General features: G+C 48.1%; 2 protein-coding genes across 5 annotated transcripts; one reads left to right on the top strand and one right to left on the bottom strand.

The window, feature by feature from the left end:
• Nucleotides 1–54: 54 nt before the first annotated feature.
• Nucleotides 55–3,040, top strand: LOC120688385 (pentatricopeptide repeat-containing protein At2g20710, mitochondrial-like). 3 transcript variants are annotated; one of them, XM_039970693.1, is made up of 3 exons: nucleotides 55–394; nucleotides 522–1,775; nucleotides 2,130–3,040. In XM_039970693.1, the coding sequence occupies exons 1-2, from the start codon at nucleotides 137–139 to the stop codon at nucleotides 1,749–1,751; spliced, it is 1,488 nt and encodes a 495-aa protein (XP_039826627.1). In that variant the 5' UTR covers nucleotides 55–136; the 3' UTR covers nucleotides 1,752–1,775; nucleotides 2,130–3,040. The 3 variants fall into 3 exon arrangements, with proteins under 3 accessions (XP_039826627.1, XP_039826626.1, XP_039826625.1); XM_039970692.1 differs by having other exon boundaries at nucleotides 2,127–3,040; XM_039970691.1 differs by having other exon boundaries at nucleotides 101–394; nucleotides 522–3,034.
• A 15,730-nt stretch (nucleotides 3,041–18,770) lies between these two features.
• Nucleotides 18,771–20,033, bottom strand: LOC120691376. Of its 2 annotated transcripts, XR_005682209.1 has the most exons (3): nucleotides 19,905–20,033; nucleotides 19,388–19,708; nucleotides 18,787–19,300 (listed from the first exon to the last, which is right to left on the bottom strand). XR_005682209.1 is itself a non-coding variant. In XM_039974430.1 (2 exons), the coding sequence occupies exons 1-2, from the start codon at nucleotides 19,706–19,708 to the stop codon at nucleotides 19,190–19,192; spliced, it is 432 nt and encodes a 143-aa protein (XP_039830364.1). In that variant the 5' UTR covers nucleotides 19,709–19,823; the 3' UTR covers nucleotides 18,771–19,189. The 2 variants fall into 2 exon arrangements, 1 of the variants encoding a protein (XP_039830364.1); XM_039974430.1 differs by lacking the exon at nucleotides 19,905–20,033 and having other exon boundaries at nucleotides 18,771–19,300; nucleotides 19,388–19,823.
• Between the last annotated feature and the right edge of the window lie 547 nt (nucleotides 20,034–20,580).

Genomic DNA, 20,580 nt, shown 5'->3' with positions numbered 1-20,580 from the left:
GTTCCGGCCGGTGTGTGTGATTCCTGCCTCGTTTTGGGCTTTGACCATTTCGGCCCAATTCCTTGTTGAGTACCCTTCCTTCCTTTCTTCCCCCAAACAAACCCTCGCATTCCTCCAGCCGGAGCGCCGCGCCACCATGCTCCGGCGTCTCCTCCGCCGCCTCTCCACCACCGCTGAGGGCGCCGTCACAGCCTCCCCCTCCTCATCCCCATCGCAATCCCAGTCGGTGCCAGATGGCTTGTACCGCCGCATCATGGATGTTGGACGCCCAAACGCCCCGCTGTCCCCCGTCCTGGAGCAGTGGGCTCGAGAGGGCCACACCATCAAGAAGCACACCGTCCAGGCCATCGTCAAGAAGCTCGTCGGCCTCCGCCGCTTCGCCAACGCACTCGAGGTACTAGGCAAATCCTCCTTCCCTCTAAACCCACCCCCCGTGAAATTGATTTTTCTTTTTTGGATTATTGCCCATTCTCCATGCACACTGCGCTCACTCTTTCAGGCGATTTATTGCGTTCTTGCAGCTGTCGTTCTGGATGACGGACCGGAGGCACCTCCACCTGACGGCCGGTGACGTCGCGTACCGGCTGCAGCTGATCAGCAAGGTGCACGGCCTTGAGAAAGCGGTCGAGTACTTTGGCATGGTGCCGAAGCAGCTGAGGAAGCAGCAGTGCTATGGCTCCCTCCTTAAATGCTATGTGGAGGCGAAGGACGTCGAGAAGGCTGAACAGCTCTTCACCAAGATGGAGGAGATGGGGATGAAGAACTCTTATGCATACAATTGCATGATGAATCTATTCTTGCAGACTGGGAAGCTCGAAAGGGTGCACGCCATGTTCCAGGACATGGAAGAGAAAGGCGTCAAGCCTGATATTTTCAGTGTGGAGAATCTAGTAGCTGCGTACATTGCTGCTGAAGATTTCGAGGGAGTTCAGAAGGTGCTCAACAAGGCCAATCCGCGCGAGAAGCTTTTGAGTTGGCATGGATATGCTTCAGCAGCAAGATTGTTTATGAAATCTGGGATGCAAGTAAGGGCTGTCACGGCTCTTCTGGAAGCGGAGAGGCGTATATCTCCCGAGAATGGTAGGATCGCATACAGTTTCTTGCTCAATGCATATGCTGATTTGGAGATGTATCCAGAAGTCGAACGCATTTGGAGTGTCTACAAATCCAAAGTGCCACCGTGCAATTCGATGTACATGTCCAGGATAAGTGTGTTACTCAAGAAGAATGATATCGATGGGGCTGAAGAAGCATTGGAAGAGTGGGAAAGGGTCTGTGTTCCTTATAAGGATTTCAGATTAATCAACTTAGTGGTTGATGCTTACTGCAGAGAAGGTCTAGTAGAGAAAGCAGTAGCTCGGGTGGATGACACCATCAAGAAAGGAATGACACCTTTTGCTAATACTTGGTATAAGTTGGCTGGTGGATTTTTTATGACTGGTCAGGTGCAGAAGGCAGTGGACATGACAAGGAAGGCTCTTGCTTCTGCAAGTTCTCCATGGAAACCTGACCTGGCAAATGTGCTAACGAGCCTGAACCATTTCATGGACCACAAGGATGTAGAAGCAGCCGAGGAGATGGCGAGTATGCTGCAGAAGCTGATTCCTTTGACTAGGGATGTTTATCATAGTTTACTGAAAACTTATGTCCGTGCGGGAAAGCCAGTGTCCGACTTGCTTGAGCGTATGAAGAAAGATGGCCTTGAGGCTGATGAGGAAACAGATAGGATCCTCGCAGGAGAATGCGAGTAGATATGCACCGTTGTGCACTAAATGGTCTCCTTTCTCTGTTCATTTTGTTCCCCGTTTTTTCTTCAGTTCTCATTAATTTGGCGCATGTCACATTAAATATCACAATCTCTTGTCTGTGATGGCCTCACAGAGCAGCAGTGATGTGAGCGACTTATACAGTACTGATAGGATGAGATGCAATGGAATGAAACCATTCATTTTTAACTGAGTTTTAGGGCATAATGCTTATGTTTCCTGTAATCTGACAAATATTTCTTTTTAGTCCACATTACCCCCATCTTTGCATATCTTTTTTAATTCTTTCATTATATGTATTGAGTTTCATCCTCATTTCTTCATCAAATGCTTGCCCTGATTCTCATATTTCTTGTTCAGTAGATGAACTCCTGGAGTATCAGGTGATAGCTTCCCCATGCGCATGGCCGTGAGCTGTAGAAGTGAACTGCACATGCTTGAGCGCCTAACTAACCTCCTGAAGGCATATGGGCAGCGGAGCTCCTGCTTATGCTTCAGTGTCCAAAGTGCAACCATACAATTCGGTTTTCTTGTTCAGGATAAGTTTGCTACTCAAGGCTGAAGATGAATGACATTGATAGGGCTGCGAAAGCATTGAAAGTGTAGGAAACAGAGTTCGTCTTCTCTATGGTTTCAAATTAGAGTGAACTTAATGGTGGTTGCTTGCTCCCGAGGCCTTAGAGAAAGCAGTAGCTCTTGTAGAGAAAGGGAGGGAGCTTGGCACTAATAGTTGGTGTAACTTGGCTGATGTCCAGTCCAGGAATTGTGGGGTGCCGAAGGCGGTGGATTTAACAAGGAGGGATCTTGCTTCCACAACATCTCCATTTCATGTGATCCTGAACCTGGATCTAGCGCGACATATGTGCTACCGAGCCTGAACTGCTTCATGGACCAAAAGGATGAGTATGGCACAGAAGATGATTCCTTTGACCAGGGATGTTTATCGTTACTTGCTGAAGTGATATGGCCGTGTGGTAAAGCGAGTGTCTGACTTGCTTGAGCATATGAACAAATATGGTCTTGATGCTGATGAAGAGACAAGTATAATCCTTCCTGGGGAGTGCAGTAGATGCATACCATTATGCATCAGTAAATGATGTCATTTTCGTTTTATTCTCGTCCATTTTTCTTCCCCCTTCAACCCTGCTTACGTGAAACACTGCAATTCCTTGTTCATGGCTACATAGAGCACAGTGGCCTGTGGGTGTTCTGTACAGCTTTAAATTTTCAATGGGATCAGATACTACGGAACCGTTCGTTTGTTCAAATGGCAACTTCACACGGGCATGGTGCTTTGCCTAGTCTCTGTAAGACTGTAACAGGCCCTATGCGTTCTTTACTTAATTCTGTCATGAGATTCTCGCAATCCCGCTGTTTTCGTTATGCCCTCGGTGGACAGTGTGACGAACACTAGTGAATTACTGTTTCTGTTTTAAAAAAAAACTACCTTCTCGCACAGCCGTTTGTTTTTAGATCCTATACCGAAATCTGCCCTAGCAGCAGAAGCTGAAGCTCTACGTGCAGGTGTGCAGTTGATACACACAGTCACAAACGGGCCCGTGATGCTAGAGACTGACTCTTTGGAGGTGGTTGCCCTGTGGAACAACAGAGCAACACAGCGGTCCGAGTTTACGCCGATCTTTGATGATATTCAGGATTTAGCTTCTTCATTCTCTTCCTTTTGTATTATGCATGTCAAACGCACTGCCAATATGGCTGCCCATGCTTGTGCTCATTTTGTTGCTTCTAGTGCCTTTGAAGTCTGGGCAAATGATGCTCCTAGTTTTCTTCTGCAGACTTTGCAAGATGATTGTAATCATATTAATGAATGAATGAAGAAGCTGTTGCCAAAAAAAAAAAGAAATCTGCCGTTCATATGGTTCCTGCAGGTACCATCGACTTCGAGTCGAGCCGGATTCGCTGCTGCCCCAACTGACGGGTCGGTTCTCCTGATGGGCTGGCCTGATTGTGGTTGGGGTTGGAGACTCTGGAGCAACAGACAGCCAGATCCTCTGTTCTTGTCGTTGGCTTGTTTTAAGGCTGCCATGCCAAGTTCTTCCCGACGATTTTGCTGCTCCCAAAACGTGGCTGCCCAGTCAGCGTTTCATCAGCCACGCACCTTCCGTCCACGGACGGCATGTGCTGCGACTAGGCTCCTGAACGGTATGAGCTGTGCCGGTGCGGTGCGGTTGCGTTCGGCGCCCACCGCCGCTCTCCGTGACTCCTCGGCGTGGCATGTCGGGCTGTTCGGTGCTACGCCGCCCGGCGGGGTGCCCCTCGGGCCCCAGGTTCCGTTTCGTGCCACGGTGCCACGACCGCCACCGCAACCAAACCAGCCAGCGCGTCCTGGGCATCGCATCGACATGGGAGCTCTCTTAAGGCTTCCTCCAACGGCGCACCGTAAAGCACCCCCCACCCTACGTAGGGGGGTTTTGGGGGGAGCGAGCGGTCCAACAGCTCCCCCCACAGCTCCCCCTATATACGGGGGGAGTTGAAATTCTCTCCATATATAGAGTGAGTTTCAACTTCCCCTATATCTTTAATTATATCATTTCTTCATGATATTAATCTCATTTGAGCCCCGTAACATGATGATAATACGTATTATGACATTAGAAATATTGTATGATTTTTTTTAAATTCAAAAATGATAAATAAATAGTTAGTTAATGAGTGATAGTATATAGAGGGAATATATATGGGGGGAATGGTTGGAGAGAAGGAGTTATAGGGGGAGGAATCTTTTGGAGGGAGGTAGTAAAATATAGTAAATAGTACGTTTGGCAGGAGTTGGATGGGGGAATGGTCGGAGATAGCCGTCGTGTTACGGGCTTACGGCATCGCCGAGGAATCTACGCTGCGTCGTGGTCTGAAAAGAAACACAACGCTGCCAACTCGGAGAGAAGAATTGGCACGGAGAAGAGGAGAGAATATCCCACGGGACACCAGCCTAGTAGGAGTAGCTCCGACGAGGCTACCGCACAAGGGGATCTTGGCAGGTTGCGCCACCGTACTTCCAGTCTTCTCGGCCTCTCGGGTGAGTTGGCTTTGGCTCCAAGCATGATCGCAATCACGAACAAAATCATTGTGCGAGGGAGGACTCAGCACGCGCACTGCAACATGTGCATTCTTTTTGTACCTCCCTTTTGTGTCCGTACATGCTTTTGCGCCCTGCGTGACTGACTGGGAGGGCTTCTCCCAAAATAGCCTATAAAGTCAAAAAAAAAAACTTGTCACCGATTTCTAGTTTATTTTTTATAGAAGCTTACAAAACGGCTTTCACTCTATCTCTACCTACGATTCCTGCACCAAAAGCGGGCAAACAATCGTGCCACGTCACCCGTTAGCCCTCTAACCGTTGGATCCAGCAAACTTACGATATCAGCCGTCCGATCATCGCCATCGCGGGTCTCTTACCCGTTATGCCACAAACCCGGACGCTCGCGAATCCGCTTGTCCGCCCACCGTCCTCAGCCTCTCGGTCCTGCCGCACCTCCCTCCGTCCTCCGTAGTTCCGGCTGCTGCGCCGGCCACCGACCGACGCCGCGTTTCGCGTTCCGGGAACGCAAAGACCAGCGGACGCTTGGGTTGTGACCCTGTCGTCGTCCATGCGGCGTCGCGGTGGGTCAGGCCTTATTGCGCGGCGGCCGCCATGGCTGATGCAATCCGCGGACAGAGACTGCTCGATTTTCCGGTGGATTTGTTTCTTGGTCTGCGAGGCGGCGCGAGTCTCAGGTAGAGCACGAAGGCTGGCGGCCGGCGGCTAGCTACATCCGGCCGTGAGCACCTGGAGGAGGTGAAGCGGCGGAGGAGGAGTCGAGGACTCTGATTGGAAGGCAGCAGCCGGCCGTGAGCACCTGGAGGAGGTAAAGCGGCGGAGGAGTAGTCTAGGACCCTGATTGGAAGGCAGCAGGCACCATCGAAGGCATTAGATTAAGGATAATTATTAATACTAATCAAGGCATGGTTTCTTATACAGTAGAATATATTCAACACTTAAAAGAATCATATGATAAACGATCATATTTAGGTGAACCAAAATACCAGTGTAAATATTGTGGAGCTATATTACCAATGAATGTAACTAAACTGAGAGCCGGCATATAGCAAACAAATTATATACACAAACTGTTGTAAAAATGGAAAAATAAAGATACCGCCATATAAAGACCCTCACGGTTAATTAATGATAAAAAATGGCACAAAATCGAAGCATTTCTTATAAAGAATAAGGCAATACAATAGTCTCTTTGCCTTCACCTCAATGAGAGCAAATATAATAAAAGACATTAACAAAGGAGAAGAATCATATGTATTTCATATTAATGGCCAAATACATCACCTTATGGGATCATTAATTCCAGAACAAGGTCAAGCACCACAATACGCTGAACTATATTTTTTTGATAAAAAATGAAATTGAAAATAGAATAAAAGCTTTAGACAGCCTAGAACATTTGTACGCACCGTATCACAACATACATGATGAAATGGTAGATTCTAATATACCTATCTTTTAAGGAGAAAAGTTAGATTCACTGGTGTTGACAATTTCTCATTTCCCACAATGTTATACCTTGCTTCACTAGAGGAACAAGAAAAAATGAGAGGCCAGACACTGGTGGTGTTGATAATTTCTCATTTCTCACAATGTTCGACCTTGCTTCACCAGAGGAACACACAAAAAAAGGAGGACAGACACTGGCCATAAGCGGCAACTCCGCGAGCATTTCTAGTAGTGTCTCGATTTGCGTAAAATAGATGAAATCGAAGATGAAATAAGCCCTGCCAAACAGGTCGTCAAATGACAGTTATGTTTTCGGCTGATGAGATGAATTGACAACGGAGGAGCTCTTAGTTGCTGCGACGATCAGCATGTATGATGTATGTATGGGTTTTTTTTCTGGCTTGGATGTGGACATGCCTTTCTTCGTCATGAAAAGGAACCCTTTGCTATAGTACTAGTATAGTATATGGCCCTTTTCGTCTTTCTTATCTGGTCGTGGGCTCGAAAGGGATCGACAAGAGGTTGAATCAAGAGCGACGTAGGCGTCTTTGGTTGCTTGGTTTCTGAAGATTCCTATGAATGAGCAGAGCAGAGGATTGTGGCCCGCTCGAATTCTGAGCTCTCTCCACGCCCATACAAAAACAGTTACTACTCCTATCCTGAAATATAAGATATTTTAATTTATACTAAGTTAAATTAATTTAAATTTGACTAAATTTATAAAGAAACATATTAACATTACAGCACATCAAATAAGTAAATTATGAAACTATATTCATAATAGTTTTAGTTATTCTCATTGATACTTAAACTATACTCTTTTCTATAAACTTGTTTAAATTTTAAATAATTTGACTTAAAACACACTTCAGTACGAACTACGAAGGGATCAAGGGAGTATTACGCGAACTATGAAAATGGGTTCAAAGTCTGGTCCAGTCCAACCTTCCATCGACAGACTCACCGGAAGAACGAAGAAGATCCCAATTCCTGATCAATCAGGTGCATTTCTTTTGCGTATTTTAGTGCTCGCTTTCAGGCAGGAAGCGAAAGAAATGGAGAAGGCGCCGATTCCGGAAAAAACATGTGTGTGACACGTCCGCAGAATGTAGTAGATGCCGTGATTTTGACTCCGACCGAACTCGCCGTTGTGGAGTCGTTGGAGTTGCCTCGCCCAAGTGCCCAACCCCCCATACGACCCGCCTGACAGCTTTGAACAAGTGAACGTCATGGCGCCCACGCGTGCTCGCAAATGGCGGCGGGTTTCGGCAGCCAAAACCGCATGGGCGCAGGGCACGGCGTCGCGCGTGAGGCTGAGAGCGGAGAGCGGCAGCCACCGCTCGCCGGGGAAACGACGGTTCCTGCGACGGCGAGACGTGTCTCGCTGGCGACCGCACACGAGAGGGGAGAATAATATCCTATCCACAACCGGACACTTGCTGCAGAAGGACGGGAGAAGCGTAGGCTTGGCCATTCTACAAAACTAGCGCGCACATTTCTTAAAAAAAATCTCGTGTGCATAAAGTACTAAACGAAATCTATTTGTAAAAATTTTTTAGGGATGAGTGTAACTTTTCGCGACGAATCTAATGACGGTAATTAATTGATGATTGGCTACAGTGATGCTACAGTAATCATCCTATAATCGTACGTCAAAGACATTATTAGATCCTTCAGCGTCACTAGCGCGGGAGTTCTGGAGTTGGTTTTGTAAACTGATTTTATTTGACACCGTAATTAGCTGTTAAAATATCACTATTTATTAACACGCTAATATTTTAGCGCGAACCAAACGAGCCAAGGCAACGACGGCAACCGCTCTAGAGAATCTTGCATTGGCTGGTAGCGCCACGGCGCCAACCCCTGCGCGAATTGGGCTCCGTGAAATTTTTTGAAAATTTGGGCTCCATGATCACGCCCAGAAATCACAAACTATTACGGAAGGATGAGCACGCCCCTGGAACATTTGTAGGATCGCAGGGAGGTGTATTCTACAGTCGATGAGGATCACACATAAAGGCTGTCGACTAGTGAGACCAAGTAAACCCGTCCGTCGGAGGCACTTCTTTTTCTTTATAAACTTTTTCCACTCCTATTTCTATTTCTACTTGTTCCAGTGGACTTGTCAGCGAGAGATCGGTGAAGAGGGCTGCAGTGACGTCTGTTTCAGCTCCACTGCATCCTCCTCCATCTTCTCCCGCTTTCAAATACGAGCATGGTGTCACGGCCGCACCACCACTTCACACAAGTCTTTTGTTGCTTTGCGCGATGGTCCGATAAATTTCTGAAATTCGTCCACGCGCCGGAAAACAAGTGGCAGGTGTTTCGCAAAAAAAAACAAGAAAAAAAAGTTCAAGCGGCAGGTGGCAAGTGCGCTCCGTGAGTACCCGGTCCCGCCTGTCATTGACAGGCCAGAGCAGGGTGCATGCGAATCATGGCCGAGTTTAGTTTGTGCTACTTTATATGTAGCACAAACTTTGACCATTAATTACTAATATTAAATGAAGATAGTTTATAAAATTAATTCCACAATCTCTGTATTATTTTGCGAGACGAATTTGATGAGATCTTTGACCACACAATTAGAGGATGGTACTGTAGCGATACTGTATCTAATTATCGATTAATTACCGTCATTAGATTCGTCGCGAAAAATTACACTCATTTCCAAAAAAATTGTAAATAAATTTCATTTAGTACTTTATACATTGAAGATTTCTTCGTTGCGCTACTTGTGCTAATCTCATCCAAACAGGACCCATAAAAGTCGCTACACTGACAAATCACCAGTCAAAGAATGGAAGTCTGTAGCCTGACTTCATTCGGCGTACCCTCGCTTCCGGGAAGTGGCAAGCTAGTGTAACCCCATTATAGTTGAGATTTTTCTTTTCCTGATGAGATGGGCTAGCTGGAGTTATCTGCTACTCCTACATGACCTTGGATCTAAGCTGCATGCAACTCACGCGTGGTGTACATCCAAATGAATTCTGGATTAGTTTAAAAGAAGAAAACGGAAATGAGTGAATTTAGTGTGCACTAAATGGAGGGAGTTCTTTTTTTTTAGCCTGTTTAGTTTTTAAAAATTTTCACGCGCTACAGTACTTGCAATGTTTGACTACTAATTTGGAGTATTAAATGTGAATAACTGACAAAACTCATTCCATAACCCCCGGTGAAATCGCGAGACGAATTTAATGAACCTAATTATGTAATGATTAGGCAATGTTGTGCTACAGTAACCAACCTCTAATGATAGATTAATTAGCCTTAATAGATTCGCCTCGCGATTTTCCGTCCATCCGTGTAATTAGTTTTATAATTAATTTATATTTAATACTCCTAATTAGTGGTCAAACGGGGAACTAAACGGTCCCTTTTTGAGAAAAATGCACTTAATGTAGTTGGGCAGCCAAGGTAGTGTAGAACTACTGTAGAAAGCAAATGAGCTGGTGACGCCAACCATTTGGGAACGCATGCTTGGATCTTTTTGCACCCCTGCGTGCTGTACTGCTGTCCAGATCGATCCCCACTCACTCTCAGAGCACGGCGACGCCGGTAGTTCGTCGGGGGAGGCTGAGACGTCGACGGAACAGAACTGGATGAGAAGAAATAAAGAAACTCTGGAAACTTCTGGACAAAATTCGGCCCCCCTAACAGTCCGGATCGATCCACGCAGATCGAGATCCTGGCGGTTCGGCGTGACAGCCAGGCGCACAACTGACCGTCCGTTCGTTCGTTCGCGGCCTCGGCGTTTAGTCGCGCGGCGGGGCAGGCGCGCGGCGCGCGGCGAGAACGAAGCGAGATCTAGCTGGGTGCCGAATTCCGGGGACCGAACGAGCGTGCGGGCCGCCGCGAGCTCGCCGAACGGGGCGCTGACGGGCGACGCGTATGCTTGAGGCAGCGTTTAGTTCTTAATTTTTTTTCACAGTAGCTGTCAAATCAAGTTTTCAAATATATACATGGAACATTAAATGATGATGAAAAAATAACTAATTACACAGTTTAACTGATTCATAAGAGATGGATCTAATGATATTAATTAATTCATAATTAGATATTAATTATTAAATAACAACGAAATGTGCTACAATACCTAAATTCAAACTTTTTCGCCAACTAAACACCACCTGTGAGATTGGGACTGGCTGGTTGGCGATGCGGTGGTTGTCCGGCTGGGGATGCCGCGCGGCGTGCTCCGTGCGTAGAACTCCCCAAACTCGGCACGCGCGCGAGCTCTCGTCTCGCCGCGCAGCCGCCCCGGCCGAGCTCCGGAAGAGTCTGGAGCTTGGCTGCAGGGAGTGCCGTGCCGTGCAACAATAATATACTACGTAATTCATGACAACAAACAACACCACGTTAATCTACCGGTGTTTTGTCGTGTCACGTTCAGGTTACGTGCTTAGCGGGGATAGTAATTTGGTGACGAGGAGACGCCACGAGACTCGCTGCGTATGTAAGGTGCTGCCAAATAAAGGTGAACGTGTCCGACCCAATTCGGTTGTTTGGTTACGATGATGCCGGCACATCGATGTGACTCGCTAGATGTGCCGCCAGATTTTGATGTCCAGGAGCTTGAGTATCCAATCAAAAGGAAGATCTGCCATGAAACCGGACCGTGTGTTTAGTTGGGGTGTTGGGTTCGACCCGGTTTTGGGATGTTTGGATGGGGGTTGGAGGTGGGTTGGATTCGACCTCTGGGGAATATATCGTGGAGATGCGGTTGGAACTGTCCGCCAAAAAACGACGGACGGAGCCGCTCCCGCGGGTTGGCGCACGTCACGCTGACGCACGCGCACGTCCGTCGAATCTCTGTCTTCTTCCATCGCGCCAGCTTCATCCTTGCGAGTCCCCTCGCACCGCCACCCCGATCCCGTCCCTAGGTCCGGCGAGGCCGGATCCGGTGGCTGCTTGCCAGTGCGGCCGTCCCTACCCACGACGGGAGGCGGGGCTTCCTCCCCGGTGTGGGCGAGAAGGTGGCGGCGGTGGCGGGGAGGTCCGGTGGGGCGAGGAGGTGGCGGTGGTGTCGGGGAGGTGGCGGCGGCGGCGCGCGGGCCCGCGTCGAGGGCTTCGGGGGCAGGGAGATTCGGCGCATCACGGGGTTGCGTCGGGCGCGGCGCGGGGCGCATCGCGAGGAAGTCCGGCGGCCGGGGCGCGCGTCGGCGGTGGGGAGCGGCGGCGGCGGGGCCGAGGAGGGCTGGTAGCGGGGGCGGGGAGGCCCGGCGCGGGGCGGTGGCGGCGGGAGCGGGGCGATGTCCGTCACGCGTAGTAGGAAGAAGAAAGGAGATGGAGAGAGAGGAGACTGATATGTAGGGCCCACTAACGGAGTGAGTGTTGCCATCCAATCCGTATTCCCAATTTGCTCAACCAAACATGTGATGGATTGACCTCATCCCCAAAATCAGAGCTGCAATCAAACAATGGATGGGTTGTCTCCGTTCTCAACCCAATTCACTAATCCCACAACCAAACACACGGGAAGGAAAGGAAGTTCAGTTTGTGCCAAAATAAATGCATTTAATTTCTGCCTTCCTGCCTGCACAAACGGAGAGATGCACAATTGATTGAAAAGGTGGTGGAAGCTAATCTGTAGCTCGAAGCATCCGGACGCTTTCGTTGCAGCAGTAGGGCACTGATGACCCGAGGAGCTACCTACTTCCTCAAAGTAAAGTGGAAATGATCTGAGCATACAGCATGCAAGTACTACATTGGTTTAGTTCAATATGTGGTCTTATTCATTGTCACGCTAGAGATGATGTAATAGACAATACATTCCTGCTGCGGTATATACTATAGCACATTTACACATAGGGCTAGTTTGGAAGCCCATTTCCCCGCCGGGTTCCCCGTCAATTCCCGATGCGAGAAATCTGCGGGGGCAAGCTTCCCTGGGACAATCTGTAAGGCCTTTGGAAGCCCACGAGACGTGGAATAGCAGCCCGCTTCCCTGCGTTTTCCACGGGGAACATATCCACGACACATGAGGTCGGGAACGTTTCCCTAGTTCCCCGACCCCTTGCCTCTCGTCGTTGCTGTCTTCGCCGAGTTGTGATGCATGGCGAGATCGCTGCCGCCGACTCCCATGCGACCTCCCCCTCCGCAGTCCTGTCCGGGAGGGAGACCACCACCGCGACGCCAGCACGTCCGCCTTCGCAGGGTAGTCTACCTCTATCCACATCTCCTCCCCCAACTCCGTCGCGAATGAGATCCCCATCACCGCTGCCGTGGATCCACCCCCACCCCCTCCGTCATCGCCTTTGCTGCTCCTCCTTTGTGAGCCAGGGCCTCCGCCTCTGCTTGGTGAGTCCAGCATCTTCGCTTTCCGCCCTCATCTCCTTGCCCGCTAGGGTTTCTCCCCACCTCAACTCACACAGGTTCTTGTAGATATTGGGGACGAAGAGTTGCAGGCTTGCAGTCATGAGCGAATTGAAGGACGACCTGAGGGATTTGGTCCTAGGAGTGAGCATTGACTTGGTAGTGACGCGTCAGTATCCGTGCCATGGCAAATACGGCTTCAAGTTTGAAGCGCATTGCCTTTTTTTTTTATATACTGCAGCTGTGCAAGTTCCTCTTTCTCATTCCTGAATCTTATTTTTTGCATTCATGTTCCTGAGTAGTGTCAGCAACGCAGTATCTACCATAGTGCATCAACAAAGTGTATGGGGTAGTTGGGGATGATTTCTTTATGCACAATTAATTTAGACATGATAAGAACATCAATATGGAGTAGCAGTTAGCACATGATGTTTTGACATTGATTTTATTTGTCCCATGGTCTTTCTTTCACTGAACACCATCAGATTTCTCCTATAGAATTTCGTTGCATTATCAAAGAAGTCCCACCAGCCGGATGGACCAGTGTTGCATTAAACACCTTTTGTTTGCCGTGATTGTGATTCTTGTGTGAGCTTATCTGCACAAGTATCTGCACTTATCTTTTTCCTAAATTCTGAATATCTGCACATGCTGTCTTGTAGATGTCTTGTCATGATGTCTTGTAGATCCTATTCTTGCTGATCTCAAGATCCAATACTTAATGTTCTTTTATAGGACTTATTACAAACTGTCATACACAATTACAACTCACCATTAGCTAACACACTAGCTAGTAGTAAGATCTTTGATTAACAGATCTACTGGTTGAGTAGCTATTTCTAATAGCACAAAGCTTGAAAGCTGTATGTCAGGTTAATGTTATTTTGCTTACCTTTTGATGAATTTGTGATGGCCAGTACCTGCTGGAGTTGTCAGGAAGGATGGTACAATTTTCAGGCTGCTGATAGTGGCTCATACTATTTAAATTTGATATCTTTTCACTCATGTCTTGCCGTTGCACTCATGACCTTTTTGGACTACCGGTAGCATGCGTAACTACTATCTTTTCTTGCCATGCAAGTTGATCAGTCGACTGTACCCAAGTTCCCCAAGTTCAGTGAGGTCCTAGGGACGCCAACAACATTCAACCATTGGTGTACTGATTCTACAGAGAAGTTCAAGGCCAATGTGAAGCGGCAAGGGCAATGTGAAGCTTGTGAAAAAAGAGTTGAAGGTTTAAATTGTTGCTCTAGGGCCAAAGTTCTTAGTGATCCATTTTGTTTTTTATTGTATGACGGATGTGAGAGCGGAGATGACCTGTGATGTGATGATGAAAGGATTTGCTTAGCTGGATATTAGATGTTACTTGAGTTAAACTTTTGTATAGCTTTTGAGTTAGATGTGTATATTACTTTCTTACGTATATATGCATTTTATGATTTTTCATAGCTTTTGAATTTTTTTCAAAACATATATATCAAATCTCCCTTGGATTATCCAAAACAATGGAAAGAGATATCCGTGGCTGTCTCCCCCTTGGAAAACATTCCAAACACCAGCAGGGAGATTCTCCCTTCGGGGGATATCTCCCCTGTGGTGGAGGGGGAAATCGGTGGTCCAAAAAATTCCCTGTGAGGGATTTTCTTCCCTGGGATAATTATCACCTGCTGCCAAACTAGCCCATAGTAAAATTTCCATCATTAATAATGGAACATGCATGGAAGGGGGTTGTTCAAGCAGCCATCATCAAGCTGTTACGCATAGCGCCGCTGGGGGCATGGTTCGGAACGCGCAAGCATATCTGACAGGAATATGCTTGCCGATGGGAATGGCATACATATTGCACGCAGCATATGCGCAGATCTCGCATGGCATCCACCGGCAATTGCAGCTGCCGGCACGCAGCTACGACGCACATAACACATTGTTTTTTTTTCTCTCTTGTATAAGAGTATCTCCAGCAGTTTGGCAAATCGAGTTGCCATCTTTGATTTTTGGCAAAAACGTTAAAAATACTCCTCCAACAGTTTGGCAAAAGACTTGGCAATTTTTGGCAACTTGGTAAAAACCAGCCTCCAGCGCGTAAATATACGCGCGCGGTGCGCGGTTGGCATCGTGATTTCTAGTCAGGTGGGAGGGTGAAAAAAGAAATAAATAACAGAGAAGGGTTTCTGATTTAAGTTTTCAAGAGGTGGAAGAGCATAAATATAATTTTGTTTCTCTCTCAGGGTTCCTGATGTAAGTTAGATCTAAATTTGGCAAGTGAATTATGCCAAACTGTTGGAGATAAGCTCTTTTTTTACTTGGCATATCTTTTTAGAAGTTGGCAAAACACAAAATATGCCAAATAAAATATGGCAAACTCTTGAAGATGCTCTAACATATTGTTTTCCTTCACGAGATTGACTAGCTATATGCGGTTTGTACTTTGTACGTACCTGGTCACGCGCATCTACCGGCAAGACACGACCAACTTGTCGGGAACGGGAACGCCCTCTTCCTGGAAGCCCACTCGGTCTCGCTGCCGTTTATGTCTCCTCCCTCGCTAGAAAAATGGCGTCGTGTGCAGAGTGAGGAAAAAGAAGCTTGTCCCCAACACTGTTTTATAGTATTACTCACGAAACTTCAGCTTCGGGCAAAGCGTGAATGCTTTAGCGTAAGCGATCGGTTGGCTCCCGGGGCCGACCGAGCTCGTGCGTGCAGTTTGGTGGCCGAGAGCACGCAGCTCGCAGCATGGCGAAGCCGTTCGCTCGACATGGGCAGACGTCACGTACAGTGCGCAGAGAACTAGTAGGTCGCACACAACTGGCAGCACCCGTTTCTTCGGACACGCACGAAGGACCAATGAATCGGCAACCGGGGGAGGCCGCACCTCGCCCCTCGCGATCGATGCCGTGTAGTTCTCTCGTCCCTTCGATATCTCCTGGAAACTCTCGGTCGACGATACCTCTGGGGTGCGTGATGTGGGCTTCGCGTAAAGTTCCTCCAAACTGTGCGTGCATCCATACGATCTTATCCAAACAGTCGAAACATAATAATGGGTGCGTCCACTTGAAGCACCGTTCGTTCATTCCTTCTGAAACAATTCGAGCGGTGAATCGTCTCCACAAAAATACCTCGACCGTCGAATCCTCTGCCCGCTAGCTGGAGGAGCACGGCAGCCAGCCGCCCCCAGGCAGGCTGGCTCCGCCGCCGACGCCCCAGACCCAGTGCAAAGAGAGCAGCCGCGCCCGCGACGACGCTTTCGAAAAGGGTCCCCCGCGCCCGCCCGGCAACCGCGGCTTTCGCTCGCCAACCTCCAAGCCTGTGGCTGGCTGCGCGCCGACGCCGTGCGCGGCGCGCCGCTCGCGCGCGAGGTCGCCGACCGCGTTCGGGTGCGTGGCGCGACGGCGACGCGGGCGCGGCTGCACACGGGCGAGCGACCGCGACGCGCGGGGTCAGCGCTCTCGGGCCGCAGGAAAGCGGGGCATGCACGCGCGCGAGCCGGGCGCGCGACACCTGTGCGCGTCGGCGACCGCAGGCCCAGGAGGGGGCGTCGCTGCCTGGTGCGGCTACGACTGGAAGCGGCCGGCGCCGGGGGGCGCGTGAGGGAGGAGCCGCCCCTGCTGGGCGCCGGCCTTGCCTGCCGCTGCCCGCGCGGTCGGCCGCCACCAAACCCCAGTTGACGGGCACGGATCGGTGTCCGGGTTGACGAGTTGCGCGCGCGGCGGTGGACACGGGCTGCCGCGCGCACGAGATCTTGACCTCTTGTGGTCCAGATTGAGAGCTTAGATTTTCCAGGACGCAGATGCAGTGGATTACTGGATATTATATTTTATGAAGAAATAAAGAAGGTAAGAAAGAAAAGTCTTGTTTGGTTCGCCCTAGGATTTTAGGGTGCAATAAATAGTGACATTTTGATCGCTAATTACGGTATCAAATAAAGACAGTTTACAAAACCAACTCCAGAACCCCGCGCTAGTGACGTTGAAGAATCTAATAAGGCCTTTGACCACGCGATTAGAGGATGGTACTGTAGCATCACTGTAGCCAATCATCGATTAATTACCGTCATTAGATTCGTCGCGAAAAGTTACACCCATCTCTAAATTTTTTTTTACAAATAGACTTCATTTAGTATTTCCTGCATGCGAGATTCTATTTTCGAGAAATGTGCGCGCTATTTTTTAAAAATGGCAAACAAGGCCAAAGCAGAGGTCAGAGCGCGTGTATCAGGGAAGGCTGTATCTGGCCGGCACGGTTGAAGAGTGGCGCCGCTCTTCTTCACCGTCGAGTGCTCCAGTGCTTTTGTTTTGTGCGTTCAAGTATGCATCAGCTAACTCCGAGGCTACTGAACTGATAAAAAAATTTATTCAAAAAAAAAACTTTGAGGCTACTGCAAAAGTGCAAGTCTACGAATCAAACAGGACATCCTTTCAAAGGACAGAATGTGTGGTGATGCTTTAGTCCAACGATCAACTCGCCGGTCCTCCTCTTGATGATCCTCGATCGTATCATCGGCGTTGCGAACATGATTCCACGGCGATGCCCCAAGCTGCGGCCCGCGGGGCGCGGCGCCGTCGATCTCTGCGTTCCCGGACGTGACACGGGAGGCTCCTTGCAGGCATGCCGTGGCATCCCTAGACATGGATGGATACGCTAAAAGGATCGGGTGTACTGAACGGATGCCGAGGATGAGGTCGCAGTCTTCCCCGGTCGATTACAAGTGTACGCCAAGAACCGGTAAATCTATCCCGAATTGATGCGCACATATACGCGCAGCACAAAAGAACCGATTCACGTGTACAGCCGCAAGCTAAAAATAGAGGCCAGTGTTTTCTTTAGGATGGATAGTAATGTGCGTTAGATGCCATTTTATCGAGAAAAATGGTGTGTAATCGAGTCACTGAGAGGACTCAATGGGTACATGATAACATGAACGAACCAACTAAATTACGGCGATTTTGTGAAAAAAATTCCAAGCATTTTTGTAGGGTGGTGAGGTTATAGGTCCATGACTCTATTTACATAGTCGCGCTGCGTTAAGACTGGTAATAATGGGCTAATGGCTATATGCATCCATGGCTGAGTATATATAGAGACGGCTAGCATCTTAGCTGGGAATTAGTTGGGCCTGTTTGGATCAGGTAGAGGTAAAATTAGTTGGAAAGCTTTATTGGGATGGATCTAAGCATGTGTTAAATTTAGAGAGATAATTGTAATTAGACCACTGGAGGGCATTGTCTATTATGTTATCTACTGGTGTGTCACGGATGAAACCGATCGCTATTAGAGATGCACTTAGCCTCCTAATCTGTGATCTTGATGCCTTTCTCTTCTAATCCATGATATCATAACAGGGCACCATTGCTTGCTTACATACATGCTTCAACGGAATCAATCAATCAATCACTCACTCAATTTTTCGTCTCTTTTTTTTATCACGTAGCTGTTGGTAGCCTGGACTCCCCGGTCGCGGGTACGGAGACTTAGTTTATCATCGGTCCTGTTTAGTTTTGTAGCGCGCTAGTGAATAATGATAATTTGACCGTTAATTACGGTGTCAAATAAAGCCAGTTTACAAAACCAACTCCAGAACCCCGCGCTAGTGATCCTGAAGAATCTAATGAGGTCTGTGACAGCGCGATTAGAGGATGGTACTGTAGCATCACTATAGCAAATCATCAATTAATTATCACCATTAGATTCGTCGCGAAAAATTACACTCATCTCTGAAAAAATTTTGCAAATAGACTTCATTTAGCACACCATGCATGCGAGATTCTTTTGTAGCGCTAGCTAGGCTTTGAAAGCAAACAAGGCCGTAAGCATCTGCGTTGGTTATCCAATCCGATCATCCAAACCTTTTTGCGTTGGTGATCCAATCCGATCATCCAAACCTTTTGCGTATGGATGCCAATTTAAAGTTTAAAACTTATATAGGCCCTGTTTGGGACCGCTTTTCTGAAACTCGCTTATAAGCTGAGCAGGCTTATCTGATAAGCTGCGATCTGGAGAATCTGCTGTCTAGAATAAGCAAGGTGTTTGGCTGTCCTGATTATTGCTGGTAGATTATCTGTCCTGTATATAAAATGACTGCTATACCCCTGAGGCTGATAATACTATTTTTTGTTTGTAACACTGATGTAAAGGCAATTTTCTGCATCTTTTTGAAGTTTGAGATAGAAATCTAGTTCTAGAAAATATAAAGTACAATAGAAGTCAAATTAACTCTCATTTGATCCATTGAAAATGCTACAAAATACTAAAAATTACAATAATAAATCAACCAACCAAAGCCGAAGCAAGTACATCACGGAAGGCACACATATCTATATCATCCCCCATTAGGCTATCATCTTCTGAAGGGTCTTCGTCAGGAATGTCATCCACATAGGTTATGAAATGTTCATCATTTATGTCAGCTTCTCTAATGAAGTTATGAAGAGCCATACAAGCAACTATAATCTGAGACTGCTTATTAACTGGAAAGCTAGGTACTTTCAAGAGAATGCGCCACTTCATCTTGAGAACTCCAAATGAGCGCTCAATCACATTTCTAAGGGATGCATGATGATAGTTGAACACCTCCTTCAATCCCACTGGGTGGCGGCCATGCTGCCATTCAGGCACATGATACCTTCAATCCTTCAACACTAATTGCTTCAAACATTATGCGCATCATGTCCTCATGCTCAAGAACTGAATTTTTGAATGATATACATCCTGGCATAGCCTGAAACAGAAATTAGAGCAATTAGAATGTCACCAAAAAAATAACAAGTAATGCATGTACAAAAAACACGAAATGACAACTACTAACCGCATTTTGGTCAGCCCACCACTCATCTGAGGCTGAAATACATCCAGTAACAGGATCTCTACCCAATCCCGTGGCTCTCATGTTCAAGGTCTTCCACTGACTGTATTTCTTCTTTAGAACATCCCATCTGTTCTTCATTTGGTCTTGGGTGTACGGTCTTTTTGTTCGATCAAAGAACTTCTTCACCAAATTAGCATAACCCACAGAATTCAAGCAATGTTGTGGCCTGTTATGGGCAAGGACTTCTTCTACACATATTTCGTTGAATACTTTGGCTGCAAATGCATCCCATCTAGCTGGAACCTTTGTTGTTTTTTCCATCTATAAATTGCAAAATTGGTGGAATTTCTAGTACCATGAATACATGTAGGCTAGATTTCTACTGCAAGATTGGTAGGAATTTCTACCAGCATGAATATATATATAGCCATAATTTCTACTGCACAAAATAGTAATAAGATTTCTACAGCACTAATTTTCACCAATTTCTAATTTTTCCAAAGCCTCTTGTGCTCACCTTGGAAGCAGGGAGGAAGGACAGGGCGCTGCTGCCTGCTAGCTTGAGGAAGGACAGGGCGTTGCTGCCTGCTAGCTTGAGGGACGTGCCGGGGCTTCTTGGGGTCCTCGCTGTTGCTGCCTGCTAGCTTGAGGGACGTGCCGGGGCTTCTTGGGGTCCTCGCTCCAGGCTGCCACAGCAGGGAGCAGAAGGCTGCACAGCAGGGAGGCGGAGCTCTGCTGCGCTCCCGGCAGGCTCTGCTGCGCTCCCGGCGGGGCTTTTCTGCTGGCGCCCTGCTGCAGTCCCGGCGGGGCTCTGCTGCTCGTGCTGCAAGCAGGCGGGCATAGCAGGAGGTGGGCCGGTGCAGCTGGGCGGCGTGCGCAGCAGGGAGAGAGGCGGGCGGCAGCCGGCCGGACGCCGCAGCAGACAAGGCCGGACGCCAGCAGACAGGAGGCGACCGGCGGCAAGGAGGTCCGATCCAGATCTGGGTCGGGTGGGGAGGAGAGGACCGAGGGGCTACAAGGGAAAGCGTCGCGTTTTGAGAAAAGCGAGTAGCGAGCTGCGTTTCGAAACGCAGTGTTGGGGTGGATTTTTTCGCGGTCGTGTTCCAAAAAAGCAAGATAATAAGTAGGGCGTTTGGCGGGATTATTTGGCTTTTTTCGCTTATAATCTGAGTAAAGCGGTCCCAAACAAGGCC

Source organism: Panicum virgatum, chromosome 9N (assembly GCF_016808335.1).
Source record: "Panicum virgatum strain AP13 chromosome 9N, P.virgatum_v5, whole genome shotgun sequence".
Classification (NCBI taxonomy): domain Eukaryota; kingdom Viridiplantae; phylum Streptophyta; class Magnoliopsida; order Poales; family Poaceae; genus Panicum; species Panicum virgatum.
Note: the sequence above shows the minus strand (reverse complement) of the source record. Positions and strands in the feature narration are given on the sequence as shown.

Excerpts from the sequence above, each read along its gene's own strand:
- LOC120688385 (XM_039970693.1), top strand. The coding sequence starts at position 137 with ATGCTCCGGCGTCTCCTCCGCCGCCTCTCCACCACCGCTGAGGGCGCC. Across the intron at positions 395-521 it reads GCTTCGCCAACGCACTCGAG|CTGTCGTTCTGGATGACGGA; the intron begins GTACTAGGCAAA and ends GCGTTCTTGCAG.
- LOC120691376 (XM_039974430.1), bottom strand. The coding sequence starts at position 19,708 with ATGGAAAAAACAACAAAGGTTCCAGCTAGATGGGATGCATTTGCAGCC. Across the intron at positions 19,301-19,387 it reads GGTGGGCTGACCAAAATGCG|GCTATGCCAGGATGTATATC; the intron begins GTTAGTAGTTGT and ends TTTCTGTTTCAG.